The 16,769-nt window shown below is 47.9% G+C and overlaps 2 protein-coding genes across 3 annotated transcripts in view; one reads left to right on the top strand and one right to left on the bottom strand.

Moving 5' to 3' along the window:
- Window positions 1-22: 22 nt before the first annotated feature.
- Window positions 23-5,530, bottom strand: sgca (sarcoglycan, alpha). The gene is made up of 10 exons (XM_030341105.1): window positions 5,426-5,530; window positions 5,054-5,179; window positions 4,770-4,921; window positions 4,431-4,497; window positions 4,058-4,256; window positions 3,680-3,848; window positions 2,460-2,668; window positions 1,776-1,802; window positions 738-914; window positions 23-381 (listed from the first exon to the last, which is right to left on the bottom strand). The coding sequence occupies exons 1-10, from the start codon at window positions 5,460-5,462 to the stop codon at window positions 351-353; spliced, it is 1,194 nt and encodes a 397-aa protein (XP_030196965.1). The 5' UTR covers window positions 5,463-5,530; the 3' UTR covers window positions 23-350.
- Window positions 5,531-6,540: 1,010 nt separating this feature from the next.
- Window positions 6,541-16,769, top strand: part of LOC115531703 (neurabin-2) — a 21,947-nt gene continuing 11,718 nt past the window's right edge. For both annotated transcript variants that reach the window (XM_030341104.1, XM_030341103.1), the window contains exons 1-3: window positions 6,541-6,665; window positions 6,946-8,558; window positions 16,458-16,590. In XM_030341104.1, coding sequence (XP_030196964.1) covers window positions 7,053-8,558; window positions 16,458-16,590 — 1,639 coding nt within the window. In that variant the 5' untranslated portion in view covers window positions 6,541-6,665; window positions 6,946-7,052. The remainder of the gene's footprint in view (window positions 6,666-6,945; window positions 8,559-16,457; window positions 16,591-16,769) is intronic.

Below are 16,769 nucleotides of genomic sequence, written 5' to 3'. Positions count from 1 at the left end.
TGACACACAACCAAGACTGATATGTATTGGAAGCATAGCTTTGTTTCTTTATTTCTTTATTTTTTCAGAAACGTTACAAATAACACTATCCAACATCGCCCTCTACTGTCATGGCTAAGTAAATACATGTTAATAATAAAACCGTGAAAGACAATTTATTACGTCATATTTTCAGTGGATATAATGTATAACTAATATTTTTGAAGCACGAAAAACAAAAGTAAACATTCAGCGTGTGATTTCCTGCATACATAGGGGGGGGGAATTCGCCAGCCCCCATTTTAAAAACAAATAAACATACGTTTGTCATGCATGATCCTCTCCAACATCGAAGGTAGACCAGGTGGGCTTTACCTTGGCATCGAGTCAACGGAGGGTTCACTGTGAACAAGAAAAATATAATGAAGAGCGAGATTTGTAAAAAGCCGCAAACCCGAAAATGTGATTGACAGGCTAAATGGATTCCCTGAACCAATCTGAGAAAGTACCCCCTGATTGGTCAGATCTAAAATCTCATGCAGTCAGGTGTGCACTGTGCAGTCAATCGGAATGGACACCCGAGCCTTTTCGAACAAATGAGTAAGCTCCAGTATTATCAATTTAATCAGAGTGCAAGTCAAGTCAACAACATGTGTATAGTCATTGAGCCAACCCAAGGCAACCTACAGTGAACTCGGATACAGATGCATTCTGACATCGGGGATCAAACCCAGATACTGTCATTACACGCGCCTTACTGTTGGGCCATGATGAGGGGGATGCTGGGGCTGTCTGACTGCAGGGGGGCAAACCTCTCCCCGGTGCGGAAGTTAAACATGGGCAGGGTGGAGAGGGGAGCCACGCGGCGGCCCTCCGCCATGCTCCTCAGCTCGTCCCTGTTCCCGTGGATGGTGTGGTGGTGATACATCTGGATCCTGCAGAGGGCGACAGAGGGAGGCTTTATAGAGGACTATGGTAGTGGTGGAGACGAGGTGAGGCTTTATAGAGGACTATGGTGCTGGTGGAGACGGGGTGAGGCTTTATAGAGGACTATGTTGGTGGCTGTTGGCTTATTATGGAAATGCATAGACGTTAAACTAATTAGTTATAATAATTGTTAAATCGCTCTTTGTTTCCGACAGCCATCACTGACAGTGTTTTGTCTGTGTGGCTCCCATTCCCGCCTCTTTATTTTAGTAAAGAGTTTTTAGTATATTTTGAGTATCCTGTTCCCACTGTATTCAATCAGGAGAGAGAAATCTGCCAATATGTATGTCTGCGATATGTATTTGTTAAAAGTTGTAATCACTCTTTGTTCTGACAGCCACCATTGATAGTGTTTGGTCGGCGTGGCTCCCAGTCCCATCGCATTTTCTACTATCCTGTTCCCATTCTATCCAATCAGGAGACAGAAATCAGCAAAGTGGTGTTCCTCTCTGCTCGACCATTGGTAGGCTGCAGTCTTTCAGTGTTGACTGACAATGGAGGATACGGGCCAAGCTACTGATTCCTGCGCCCCCTGGGGAACGGATTACACAACCTCACACGCCAAGCGAGGAACGGCTAAAGAAAAGAAAGAAGAGACTGCTGCCAGGAAACAGACAGGAGTCACGTAAGACCAACTGCAAAACTGACAGGAAGTTACCCAAAAAAAAGACATCGCTCACTGCGCCCTTAGGAGAGTAGAGACGTTATTGATGCACATGGAAAAGTGGGTTTGTGGGAGGTACTAAAATGTTATCTATGGGGATGAAGAAAGGTGAACAATTCAAATCCAAACGGGATGACGGACTTACTCTGAAGTCTTTATGTTCCTCTTCTCCCTGTGAGAAAATAATAACATATTAGCATTTGAAGAACAAACACATAAGCTAAGCTTCTGAAAGAAAAGTAATACATCATGAGAAAATTCTAAATATTCAAACAAACCAAAACATACACCCCCGCCAACCACAATAACAAACCGCCGGCCGATCACAAAAACAAACGCCCCCGAATAACAGGAACAAACACGCCCTAATCACAAAAACAAACGCCCCCGAACCACAAAAACAGACATCCCCAACAACTCTTTCCAGTGTAGCGTCTTTCTAACTAAAGTATGTCGTCCATGTCTCTAATAAAGGGTCCCTAATTTAGCACCAGGAGGGATGATGATAAGCAATGCTGAGCCTACATCTATCCTTCAGTGAAGTCACACGTGGGGATGTTCACCCAGATGTTTGATGGATAGATCACCCTTGGTGATATAGGGCCCCTTTAATTACACCCTTTAATGAGTGAAGAAGTGGAAACATCGACTAAACTACAGACTGGCTTTCACCATGATGGGGGGGGGGAATACCATTCAAACACAAAATATCACACATTGTTTACAAGTGTAGTGTGACACACGCACACACACACAAAAATGTATCGTCCATTTCGACGACAAATTGGTTCAAATGAGAAAGTTAAAGCCAAGGACTCTAAATACGTACACTCCCTCCCGCCGGCAGCACATGACGTAGGCCAGCAGCGCCAGCAGGATGAGGCCCAGCACCAGGGGCACGATCACCGTCACCAGGTAGTCCGGGAGGAAGTCCCGGCTGGGGGGGGCCTCGGGGGGGTCGAACACCCCCCCGTCCTCCAGGACTCCGGGGCCCATGGTGGGGGGAGGGGCGCTGGGCTCCGGACTCGAGAAGTCAAACTAAGGTGTGAAAAAAAGAGAGAAACAGGAACTGAAGATGAGTTCATGGTGAGGTTGCGGAACAAAGGATGTGGGGAGCTTTATGTTGAAAAGTAAAAGTAATGTCAAGTTTCAAAATATAGTCTTCAAAGTACAAAGAAGAAGAAGAGAAGATCAAGGTTGAATAGTGATAGAAGGGAAGGGTTTAGTTTGGCAATAGGGTCCTTCAAAGCACAGCGCTTCTACTTATACAATCAGACCAGGAACATTTCTTTAAAACGTTATCATTGCATCAATAATATCAATGAGTTTACAGCCATGTTGGCTGTATCAACTGAGAAATGGCTATGAAATCTAAACCAACAATGATGTTTTGACTCATTCACATTTAACTTTGTGTATGATGAGGAGGTTACAATTATTTGTGTCGACGCAGTTAGACGGAAGGCCTGCAAAATAATTTCAAATGTAAAAATGGGATCAGGCCAAAACACTGTGTTAATGCCAATAGAGTGACGTGGTTCACATGGTGGGCTCTCAGCAGCTTGGTCTTGCACCAGGTGATGCAGTTACACTGTGTTAATGCTTATAAAGTGAATGGGTTAACGCGGTGAACACTGAGTTACACTGTGTTAAAGTTGACATATTATACCACCAGGTGTGAGTGTGATTAGCCGTTACAAGCCGTTTGGAAAATCTGCCTCTTCTGACATCACAAGTGGGCGTGTCAAACTAAAAGTATGATGGATAGATGAGCAACGTTTACTTTAGTCCAGTGGGTAGGCTGGTAGACTGATCTATCCAGCACACATCTAGGTTGACACGCCCACTTGTGATGTCAGAAGAGGCAGATTTTCCTAACGGCTAATCACACAAACATCTGGTGGTATAATATGTCACCTTTAATGATAATAAGGTGAGTGGGTTAATAAAGTGGTGAGCTCTCACCAGCTGGGTCTTGCACCAGGTGATGCAGTATAACTATGTTAATGCTAATAAAGTGACTGGGTTAATAAAGTGGTGAGCTCTCACCAGCTGGGTCTTGCACCAGGTGATGCAGTTGCCGGGGATGTTGCAGTAGTTGCACCCCCCGGGGATCTTCACCCTGGCCCCCGCCTGGCACTGCCTCTGCTGGTCAGGGGTCAGCACCTTCAGCAGACACGCTGAGAAGTACTGCTCTGAGCCCACCTTAACATACACCCTGAGACAGCACCCCAGATGATACACACATGGATGGGTAGGATTTTACAATCGACTTGAGTGTGTATATATATATATATATATATATATATATATATATAATATATATATATAAAAAAAATACATATAAAAAATTCAACACTTGAACAATTGTACCATATGAAAAAAAAAGGGAATACCCTAAATAATTGCTATGCCATCACGACCTACCCCTCGTAGTGGCCTGCCAGCGGAAGGGGGACTCTGCCTCCACGGTCGAGTGCGTTGGTGATGTTGACTATCTGCAACTCCGTTGTCTTCCAAAGCTTCTGCAAGTCTTGCTTTATCTCATTCTGAACGCTAGAGGGCAGCACCTTCTCTATCTCTCTCAGCTTGAGGAAGAATTCTGCTTGGTAGGGCAGCATGTTTTCTAGGGACAATACACCGTGGAAAAACGAGGACCAAAATAAACATCTCGTGTCGGTTTTGGCATGAGGAGGATGTCTAGCAGCCTACCTCTTTGTCCCTTTTCACATAAGCCATCTCTCCAATTAAAAACAAGCACTGTACCATGGAGATAATTGATGAATGCATCTAGGCCTACCCGCAAAGGCTTGTATGATGAGTTTCTCCTTGGTTGTTTCATAAGTCCGTTTATTAATGGCATAAATCTGTAAAACAATTACAAAAAATATCATTTGTAAGCAACGTGAAATACAGTTTAGTAAGCCTATACAAATATCATCACTCATGCGACTAAATGAATGGTATTTCTTTTCACAGTATAATAAACATGTTTGCATTATTTTTTTTAATGATTTACAGATTCACAGACAGCCATAACAACAAATGATGTCACTGAGAAAAATGAATGTACATAAAACACAACACACGCCTCTGACATGTTTTTAATCAGCTGACAGACGAAGCTGTGCATGGATACCTCGATGATGCTCTTCCCCGCAGACGTGGGGGTCCCGTAGAGGAAGCCGTTGTCGTAGGGGTGTCTCTGGGTGAGGCGCAGCCATTCAGGCAGGTCGGGGGAGTACTGCAGGTTGCACTTGAACACCATGGGGTCATTATACAGGATGCCAGCTGAGTGGGGTTCAGGAAGAGACCAAAGAGGGGGAACTCACGGTTCAGGTATCATGTTATGTGGGAGCATAACGGTGTGTAATTGTCTCATAATGGACAGTCATGGGAGGAATGTAGAAGGGAGGTTCTTACTGAGGACTGACAAGGGCTGAAAGTCATTTTGGAACGTTTCCCTCATCAGCTCGAATGTGAATAACTTCCCCACAGGAATGTTGAATTTGATATCCGCATCGGCCCCCAAAGAACAGATGGCACATACTGTAGATACAAAAGATATAGTAAAAATATGAATAGTTAGTAATAATAATAAGTCAGTAATAGTAATCTCTCACCCACACACAATAGCTTGAGGACTTGAGGTGAGTCAAAGGTATGAGTCAATATTTCTATGAAACCAACAATTCAACTTCAGAGCAAGGCCTACTATGCCAAGTGTAAACTTCAAATGGAGCCGTGGCTACAGTCAATCAACAAAAAATATACATAAAGAGCATATTCACTTGCCTGCTAGGAAGAAGACCCAGCTCCGCTTCATTGCCATTTTGTTTTCACCTCTGATTGACAGCAGCAAGTGGACAGACCCAGACCCACAACCCCAGACAGTCCAGGGCTATCTTTATCCCTACAGTTGCCAAACAACGAGTTGTGTGTGTGTGTGTGTGTGTGTGTGTGTGTGTGTGTGTGTGTGTGTGTGTGTGTGTGTGTGTGTGTGTGTGTGTGTGTGTGTGTGTGTGTGTGTGTGTGTGATTATGTTCCCCATTAAATTGGAGGGTAAGCTTTTCAATTGTCATTACCATCATGCTAATTAGGCCTCTCTATTCATTCAACGATGGCTATATTGTGGGATGCTTTGTGGTGTGATTGAGACATTGACTGATTGGGTTGAATAATACATGTTTTTTTTGTTGATTTGTTATAATATCACTATTTAGAAACTTCTGCATTATTTCCAATTGTATCACTTACTCTTTAGCCTATTTTATATTGCAGGACGTAAATAATATTCCCATAGGGAAAGAAATTGTTAAATTGATGATACATAGGATATATGGTCGATGCGTGTGTCTTTATGCACCGACACAATTAGAGCAAATAAAATATAAATATTATGTGGGTAAACAGAGGTAAATTAAGCATAGAACAAACGGGGCCAAATATCAAGAATTGTGATTGAATTGGGAAATATTATTGACTGCCAAACGGCAACCAGAGCCTGCCGGAAACCACGGACACACAATAGCGGATGTGACAGAGAGATTTGACGTGTCCTCGCTTTTATCCTCTGGGTCCTAACGCTGTTAGTGAACCGGTTTCTTTACACTTTATTCATTTATATTTCATTATTACGACGCAGTAGTTAAACATATTTAAACTTTGGTAAAACACGTATGCTCAAGCAGGCTACTGTCCAACTAAATTATTTAGGAATACTACCTCGGTTACTGACACCGTTTATATGTGTCTATGATGAAGCAAACATATTGCCAACCTATTTAGTTAATGGTTAGGTTATTACGTTTTTTATCTCAGTGCAGTAAATTGTAATGTCCAATGTGTTTATATAAGTAAAGGGAAATATATAAAATGTGCCTCCAGATGGGAAATACCAGGTAACAAGACTGGCTTTAGGACCCAGTGGGATCCTGGTCCATGCAGCAGTCTCTCTGTCTCTACGAGGACCAGAAATCTGCAGTTCACAGAATGAAGAGATCAAAATGATGCTTCCTTTAAAAAGGGATTAAACGTAAGCAATCTGTCGTCAGTGTTAAGTCCGAAGCTTATGACTTACTGTTCTAGTTTTCTGCAGCAGTGTGTTTATGCGTGGTGCTGATATGTCAAGCTTTGTTTAAAGGGATAGGGATTTTTTGCATTATAATTGCAAGCGGGGCTAATGACAGATGCATCGTGCTCCCATTCTCAATTACACTGAAATACAGTCGCGTTGGATGCTAGCTTGGCCTTTAAACCATCTCTTGTTTTGTATTTCTCTCTCTCCCCCATCTGCCGCTAACCAACCTCTCCAGGATTGATCAGCGGATTTCGAGATCAGCAAAATTTGTGTTTGCCCTGGTGGGGAGGAGAAGGGAGAGACATGCTGCTGGCGAGCATCCGTTGCGACGCCTGACCGACCATGATGAAGACGGAGCCCACATCCAAGAGCACTGGCTCTGGATCCTCGCTGAGGAGCCCATCCCCGCACCGTAACGCGTACGAAGCCGGGATGCAGGCCCTCAAGCCCGTGAAGGAGAACAATGCCGCGAACGGAGACCTGCAGGAAGGCCCGCGGGGACGCAGGTACGGCTCCAACGTCCACCGTATTAAGAACATGTTCCAGCAGATGACCACCACATCGCCCTGCGCCGACGGCGCCGAAGAGGGCGATGGCGAGGGCGGCGAGATGGAGGACACAGACAACGCCGACACATCGGTCCGTCTGTCCCTACCCCGAGCCGGGAGCTTGAACGAGAACGTGGACCATAGTGCGCTTTTGAAACTGGGATCTACGGTCTCCGACCGCGTTGGTAAACTAGACCCCAAGGCGGAGAACGGGCAGCAGCAGCAGCCGCAGAGAGCGTCGTCGCCCAGCTACTCCAAGCTGCAGGAGACGCGGCGGATATTTGAGCAGCAGCAGGAGCGGCAGCAGGAGAAGCTGGCGACCACGCGGGTGTTGCTGAAGACAGACAAGGCCTCGAGCTTCCAGGATGGCCGGCTAGACGTCGGCCGCTTCAACGGCAGCACAGAGTCCCTGGACAGCCTAGACACCAGCGAGGCCGTGTCCCCCACGGTCAGCCAGCTGAGCGCGGTGTTCGAGCGCGCCGCCGAGCTCCGGAGCAACCTGCATCGCCTGTCCTCCACGCCGCCCCTACCCTCCCGCGGGGTGTGCACCAAAGTGGGTGTGCTACACTCAAAACTCATCCCCAAGAGGGCAAGGGCGCTGCCGGTCAGCAACCACGAGGATGAGGGGGGCCGCGGTCCGAAGGACCAGGAAGGGGGCCCTCCCAGGAGCCCCAGGGGAAGGACCACCACCAGCACACGGTCGCCCCCCACATCTGACAGCCTCAACGGGGGTCAAAACGGTGCTGAACTCTCCTCCGGCCGCCACCATCAGCACCACAATGCAGCGGAACCAAACGACCAGAAGAACCAAAAGTCGGTCTCGGATGCGGGGGTCGAGGCAAAGAGTGGGGACGTGAAGCCCAGCAAGTTTAACCAGGGTCAGGACCCCGGCAGCACCCTCTCCAGCGGGGACACCCACGCCTCAGTGGGGAACGGGGACGCCACCGGCCGGCAGCCGCGTCAAAGCTCTCCGAAGGGGGGCACGGGCCAGGATGGGGGGCCACAGGTGGACGGCGAGGGGGCAGTGGGTGAAGGGAGAACCGGGGATGAGGAGCCGCAGTCGGGCCGCCGGTCGGGGGACGTCGGCACCTACAGCTCTGTGGGGGAGGAGTACGATAGCCAGGTGGACGAGGAGGAAGGGGAGAGGGACGAGGAGGAAGACGAGGAGGAAGAAGAGGAGGAAGAAGAGGAGGATGACAGCTACGAACCCGAGTCCAGCTGCGTGGAGGTCACTGGGCTGCCTGAGGAGGAGGACCCGCCGGCCTCTCGGAAGATCCGCTTCAGTGTCGACCCGATTAAGGTGATCACTCACTCACTCACTCACTCACTCACTCTGAATGCTAATTCCATGTCCATCTAAAGTTGGACTTGGGGATTCCCTGTGGTTCATGAAAATTAAAACCCACAGAGGAATTATAGCAATGTTACGAAACAGTTGTTTTAATTTATTCTCAATGTGCAGACATACTTCCACAGGGCCACCAGAAGTTGGATATAGCCCACTTTATTCCTCTTGCAGAGAAAGGCCTCTTGTGTTCTTTGTATTGTATATAATGTGTCACACATCATTTGTATGCAGTGTTGACTCTTCTCATACGAGCAACCATAAGAGCTGGAGACAGATGGAGGTGTGCGCTATAGGCTATTTTAACACACTTTTGTTCATTAATTAGCACCCTCCACGCTTCTTTCCACGGCTGCACTCTGACGCCGTCACAGTTGTTGATGAGAGTGTCTACACTACATCATAATGGCGCAGGCTCCCCCATCCACAGTCGGTGTGATCCTAGCTAGCTAGCTGCTAACAGCCTGCATTCCCCCCGTGCCTATCACTGGGGCCCTGAAAACGTTTCTGTGTCTCCTCCGATACTTATCCAAAAATGCAGTGGGAGCTGCTCTGTCCGTAGATAATTGCGAAGAGAGAAACAAGAAAAGGCGTTCATTCCGTTTTGTGAGAAATGCAACCGGCCTGCAGTCAGCCAATCAATGCATAGCTTTGGATAACATTTAGACGGCTACTGGGAGAAAGAGACACATGAGTGATAGAGAAGTGAGAATGCTTTATTTTTTTAGTAGCACACACAGACACAGACACACAGTGTGAGAAAGCCAAAAGGTCAAGCTATGCCCAGGGGGGACCCATGTGTTGTTATGCCTTTATGGACTGAAACGAAAGAGACGGTAATGGTTAGAGCGGATGCAGGAAGCCTCTTCTCCGAGCCGGGGCCCGGCGGTAATGATCCAGGGACGAGCGTCAGACTCCCAAGGCTCGGCCTTGTGTTAATCCGACGGTGCCTCGGGCTCCGGTCCACAGAGACCGACGGGGACTCTCTCCAGTGGTGCCCCGGCTCTCTGCATCACACGTGCTCGCACCCTTCCCCTTCCTCGCGCTCAAAGCCCAGACGGAGGCTCCATGGCTCGCATCAGTGGTGGGGGCTCAAGCTGCCTCCTTGCTGTTGCAAGTTGCTGAAGGGCAGGGTCAGAGGAGGGTCTCAACCCGCTACAGAGACGCCGGCTGAGGAGCCGTAATGCCGCGTCACTGTACAGCACCCCTGTTGAATGTAAAGTTGAAGCTTGTGTGTCGTTGGACAATATGTGACAGTGACCCCCTACTGAATGCTTTATGTATCAGTCTGCAGTGCTTGTGGCTGTCAGGTGGATCGCGAGGAAGTGGTGGTGGCCCCCTCATCAAGGCGCCTGAAGAGCAGCCATGTTTGGGTAGTACAAACACAAACCGCGTAGGCTGTGTGTGAATGGAGTTGGTGTTGTTTTGGTTATTAAAAATCAGAGAATGTCATCGCACGCAGTGCTTTGCAGCGGCACATCAGGGAGTCTTTTGTTCGGGGGGGATGATGTGATCATGCAAGGCGGGGGGCGTGATGTCAACCAGAGCTGACCCGTCGTCATTGAGGTTAAATGTCAGGCCACTGTAAAACCAAAAAAATAGTAATGCTCAAAGCTCTTGCGTCAAGCTGAAGCCGACTTTCTCCACCCACACTAACAGGAAATGCCATATTTAGTGCATTTCTTTACTTGTGTTATGGTCTCAGGAGGACATCAATCTGTAGTTTGATGTTGACACACACACACACACACACACACACACACACACACACACACACACACACACACACACACACACTCTTAACTGACTGACTGAAAACAGCCAGTGCAACCCAAGGCTGAGACAGAATTCACACTAGCCGCTTTGTTCAACACCCTCGTTCGCTCATTCTGTCCCTCTCGTTCTCCTGTGTGTCCTCTCTCACCCTCCTCTTGTTTGCTACCATTCTCCTACTGTTAGTAAAAATAGTCTGGCAGTATGGTTGTTTCAGACAGCCCCCTTCCCATGCATTTCCACGGCTGAGCGGATGGAAGACAGCAGTCATGTCACACATCATATCTTATTTGCTTGTGCAGAATGTAAATGGTATTTTTTCAGTATACTGCTTTCCATTATTTAAGTATTTGATGTATATCTTTGGTGGATAAGAGATATAACAAAGAAAGTGTAGTGGCTTGGGTGTTGAGCAAGCAGATGAGTGGTACCGGCTTGGAATCCCCTCACTGCCAGGAGACCAGTAGTAGGTATCCTCGAGCAAGCAGTCAAACCAGCTCCCTGCTCCTGCATAACATGCGTCGCCTGATCACGGCTGGATAAAATCATGGTTGAAGCATGGGGCAGGCTACTCTTCAATCGCCTCCCACGTCTGTCTGTATTCTCCTGCCTCCACACAGCTCTGTCTCACACATACACACACGCAAACGGCGACCTCAGAAAGCCTATGATGTTTATTCCCTTACCAACCACACCGGTGTCATAATGTACAGTCTATTGGACGGAGTCAACACCTCGTGCAGAAACGCGTGTCTTTTAGGCAACATCTGGGGGAAAAAGCACAGGGCAGCTCGTCCAGTGGACTGTGGCTAGAGGTTGCCCACACCTCAGCAAACAGGAGAGACACTCCTTCCTTACACACTCAACAATATCGCAAGTCAGCGTGTCAGCAGTCCCGACCAGCCCCCCATGTGTCCGGCGTCCTGTATTTCATTATCCAGTGAGATATGGCGGGATACCAGACAGATTATCGAGCAAGGTCACACTGTCCCGCTTCTCCTTCCAACCCACCCCCACCTACCCCGCCCCTCCAGCAGCAGAGCCGTACATGTGATGTCCCCCCCCCCTAGCCCCCCGTCAGCCTATGCGTTCAGGTTACTGCGACAAAACCATGTTACGTAACGTCCTGCATGCAACAGTGCGATTATAACATCTGTCTGTCACCATCAACTCAGAGCGCTGAATTGAAGACAACACTCCTCTGGGTGTTCCGTCGAGGATTGTCAGTCGGCGGCTGCTGATAGGTCTTGGCGTCCTCCTTCGGGCCAGGGTCGGTTTCCTTGTCTCGTCTGGCCCGACGGAGCACTGTAGCACAGGGACAAACATGTTTTAAAGCTCCCCCAGCCCCCTCTTTAAACATGCGCTGCTGTGGCCGGCCCCGGGGTCAGCACTTAAGCCTAAATTCGCTCCTGACCAATCATGCCAGCCTGCCAAATAGAAAAACGTTCTGGTGCTATGCAACCGTAACCATGGCGAAACACATCCGTAACGGCCAGTAGAGAGTCGCATGGCGACGGGGTCCAGGTCGATTTCGTGGCACATCTGGGGTCAAGAGCATTCATTACCAGGGTTAGCACCATTTGGAACCAATTATGACAACCGCAGCCTCAAAATCGTTCGCTTACGCTGATTGGTTTAGCCCGAGTGCGAGGGTTGCTGAAGGAAAGTTTCTTTTTTTTTTCTTTTGAATTGGTACGGCCATGGGAAATTGTTTAGTTGCCTCGTTTTCCATTTAATTCCTTCTGGGCTGGAGCTTTGGTTCCGCATGTGTTCTACCGAACCGTTTGGCGTGCCAGTTATCAGGCGTCAAATCGCAGCTCTCCCTCGACTAGACAGAAGCTCTATCTCACCTCAACATCCTGCCAGTTTTACACGCCAGCGATAAATCACAAAAACTTGACTCTTAGCTGGAATCGAGTTTGGTGACACAGGAAGGGGAAGTGACCTAAATCCAACTCCAGACCTTATCAAGGAGAATGAGAAACGACTGTGAGATAAGAAACTCACTGGCAACACAAGCCACTTAACCTGAAAAAAAACCTGACATGAAAAACCAGGCCACTGTGACGAGCACTATGAAGATGAAGATGATGATGATGATAACGACGACCATACTGCGTTGTAGGGTGCTCTGCAGGAAATACTGTGTGGTGTAAGAGAATGCAACCGCTTCCTACTCCACACATCCTTTGGCCCAATCCAAAATTAGACGATTCTTGATTTTCTGTTTTAGCCCTAGTCAGGCTCCAAAGGAACCGTGCATGTGAGGGGCAGCATCTGGAGTCCGCCCAGAGATGTGAGTGTCGTTGCAACAAGCTACAAAAAAACAAACGGTGCTCCCCTGGCGTTAGCGTAACCACACGGTAGCTAGACAACCCCACCACGCTGGAAGCAGACGGTAATAGAACCCAGGCCCGCAGAGAGGCAGAAGCCTTCTCATTTAGCGTGATCCAACAAGTCACGAAACAAAATGGTGGTTGTCAACACGAGGCTCGCTGCAATGCACGCGAGCACGCAAACAAAACAACCTGGTGGGATGGGTCGGTTATGGTAGCCGGGTGCCCACAGAGCCCTTTTGTAGGACACCCCAGGGAGGGAGGGCGGGCTGGGAGTTTCCTGGCCATCTGTTATCCACTGTGACCTACTATCGGCCACAACTGGAGCAGCCATCCCTCCTAGAGCCCTGCACCCTGCCCAGTCCCACCCACCCATGTGCCCCACCCCTGCTTTTAATCCCCATGTTTGTCTCCTCAAGGCGCTCAACCCGCACACTCTGTCACTCCCTGTCACCTACGCGTGTGGGTGTTTCCCCTCAACAGTGAGGGTCCCCCCACCTTGTTCTGAGCATGCTCAGTGCGCTCTGGTTCTTCTTGGCTAGGGCCGACAAGGTGTCGGTGGGGGTGAGAGTGGGGTTGCTGGGGAGGGTGCGAGCTGCCAGGGCCCTGAGGGAATCCTAATGCGTGTTGTCGTTGTCTTGTGTGCGATCATCCGATGAAGAAATACAAGTCGATGCCATGTCAAAGACAGTGTGACTGCAGCCTTCTTTAATGCACTCTGGGCTGGTTCTGCTTCCCCATGGCTTATGTATGTGTGAACTTTAGTGAGGGTGGTCTCGAAATAAAATGCTTTCAATATCCAAAAGCCACACAAGGACCTTGTTTTGCTATTGATTGTTTTTTGTGCATCTTCTGGAGTAGTGAAAGCATTCTTTTAAAGGCAATGATATCCAAGAGCCAACAGCTGTAGCCTCCATCTTTAAGGCCAAGAGAAGTTGCCTGTTGAGAACTTAAATATCGCAGAGAAGCTAGCTTGCGATGAGTTGCTCTGTTGTTTATTTATCCATCCCACTTTGGAAGCCATTGGAGGCAGTAGGCCACACAGTGTTTTTCCGTGGGTGTGTGTATGCGTGTGTGGCTGTCTGTAATCCACATTCTGTTAATCCGTCTAAATACAAAGGTAACCTAAATCGGAAGCCTCTTTCCAGTCTCTCTTCTATCCCATGCTGGCAGTCCACGGCATTAGGTCAGCCGGTTCACTGGAAGGACTTAATGCAAAATTCAACATTTAACTGCCATTTTTTTATTCCTGCAAATAATGAATGTATATATCCATATGCATTAATTTATGCTTCTTCAAAAATAACTCTTGTTGAAACTTCAGGTTTATTCTTCCACGTCAAAATGTATGAAATTCTTATAGGGTAATATGAGACTCAAAGTGCACTTAAAAGTGGTCATTACATTCAGAATTCCAGGCGAGAATCCGCAGTGCAGTGAAGTGTATCCGTGTACATGCGATGTTTGATCATGGGTGAGCTGGAGATACGAGGAGGCCGTATGTGTTAGAGGAGGTGTGTGGGGGGGGGCTGGAATGTTACGGGATCTGTCAAAACTCACCGGCCATTTAGTGTGGGGGTAACCACGGTGACGGATTGGGGTAACCAGGGAGATTTGGGGGCGGGGGGGGGGGGGGGGGGGATGTGACTGAATGGCAGCCAGCACTGCAGCAACAAGATGGCACAAATAAGACTGAAACTAAGCTATGGGAGAAAGGGGAAGAGAGTAAGAGGGAGAGAGAGAGGGAGGGAGAGGGAAGGAAGGAAAGAGAGGGAAGGAGGGAAGGAGGTAGGGACATTGAGAGTGAGTAAAGGAGAGAGAGAATGACAGATGAAAGAGAGCGAGACAACATTTGTGTAAAAAAGTGAAAACATCTCATCAAATTGAGTACGAGGTTTGGAGCTGTATACGAAGAAGCTAATCATTATGTAGAGTGGGGGAAGGATGTGAACGAAATCAAAGGGAATGTACACAAGAAGGTCCAGCGATGGCTTGGTTGCCGGGCCGATGGGGCATGAGGTGTTGCATGCATAATCACTTTCCAAAGACCAAGGGTGATGCTTTTAACATTCAGCCTGTGTGTGTGTGTGTGTGTGTGTGTGTGTGTGTGTTTAAGAGAATCCATTTGAGTGTGTGTGTGTGGCCTCCTAAGTAGCAGCTGCAGAAGAGTTCCATTAGCATGCTGGGTGCGCTTACGTAAACCAGGCCCACAAGAGTGGATGTGCGATGGGAAAATGTCCTGAAACTTGGCCTCTGCTTGGTCTAGCTTCTCGTGGCTTACCTTAGCTGATTTTCCTCATCGGGCTGGCTTGGTTAATCTCGACTTGAGTTTGTGGTGTGCCTCTATTACACACACTTGTGGTGTGACTCTATTACGCTACTATTACACCCCAGCCGGCAGACTACTGTAGACTCTCATGGCTCTGATCCATCTTTGACCAAAACAGCTAGCATCACAGAGCAAAACAACCCTGATGTAGCCAGCAGCTGTTTGCAGCGCAGACAATCGCTGTCTGCTTTGGACTCGGGTAGAGAGTCCAAAGCAGACAGCGATCATCGGGTAGAAATATGAACAAGCCTGTAGTGGAAAGACAAACATGAAACATGAACGAAATATATTTCGGAACACATCGTAGTCTAGGCTAGGGCAGTTTCCCAAAGTGAAGGCTGCAGCCTTGCTAGGACGCGTCCTTGCTAGTCGCGTCCTATGGAGATGAGACTAGAGTGCTTTTTATAAAACTAAGTGAAATTGTCTGAGAACTTAATTCATGCATCACATTTACAGTACGGTTGATTACTAATATGCAGGGGGAAAAAGACAAAAGAGATGATAAACGTGTATTTATTTGGATATATTATTTAACTGATCTGATTCATTCATTCATATATGCCTACAATCTACCAGTGCTTTGAACACATAAGTATATCATATAAAATACAATTATATACGTTCATTAAAAATTACAAACATTGCAAATTATCGGTTGTGCATTAATTTTACAACATTGGATAGTGGCACTATCCCTTACACCGGTAAACAAATGTTTGTGCGCCACCCTAAGGCGCACAAAAGCCTCCGTTTGCTGGGCTGACCCTAAAAAAAACGATTCAACACAAACATAAATAGGTATACATAAATAATGTAATCTTGTGAGCGAGTAAATTGACATTGGTGACAGTGGTGTTTAACACCAGCTACGTCCATGCAAAATATAGCAACGTATCATTAAGTTGCAAAAACGTTTGAAAAGTGGCACAGGTCTTTAGGCTTGATTATTTGCATCAACATGATGAATCTATAAAAGCAATACGGCACAAAATATTTCTGAAAACTAATATAACTTCACTTCGTTTGAACGTGTACTGCTATGCCATTTTCAAGAACCCGCCCAGTGAACGCAGAGGATTGTGGGTAGTTTTGGCTCGTCTAGGATGCAGCGATGCATCCTTGAAAAATCTCGGAATTCTCAAAAACAAAGGACGCAAAAATGGCGCGGCTTTCGAGTGTCCTCAACATTGGAACAGTGCTTGTCGGCGTTCTATGACGTAGCGTCCTTAAAAGGGCGGCCGTTGAGCATGCTTCCTTGACATTGGGAAACAGCCTAGGTTTCCACAATGGTCTGTTTCCTACCTGCCTGCCTGCTTGTCCCCTCCAGGCGTTTTGATCAAAACATTGTAGTCTCTGTGACGCGTTGGGGTTTCCACAGCGATGAGTTTTCCAACCAGCCCTGTTTGTCTCCCCCAGGTGTTCGCCACCTATCCCAACGAGGACTATGACCGGCGGAACGAGGACGTGGACCCCATGGCGGCCTCGGCGGAGTACGAGCTGGAGAAGAGAGTGGAGCGGCTGGACCTGTTCCCCGTGGAGCTGGAGAAAGGTACACGCCCACCTCCCACCCACGGCCTATTTAAACCCCCACCCGCCCATTCAGATAGCAACTACCTGGCTTCCTCTCTTCTTCCCTTCCCTTAACGTCGGCGGCCATCATCTGTCCGCCTGTCAGGTCAAATTACGACGTGTTCAGGGAAAGGGAAGCGTTTATTCGCCTTGGGTTAC

Source organism: Gadus morhua, chromosome 18 (assembly GCF_902167405.1).
Source record: "Gadus morhua chromosome 18, gadMor3.0, whole genome shotgun sequence".
NCBI classification, from domain to species: Eukaryota; Metazoa; Chordata; class Actinopteri; order Gadiformes; family Gadidae; genus Gadus; species Gadus morhua.
This window is presented reverse-complemented; position numbering and strand designations above follow the sequence as displayed.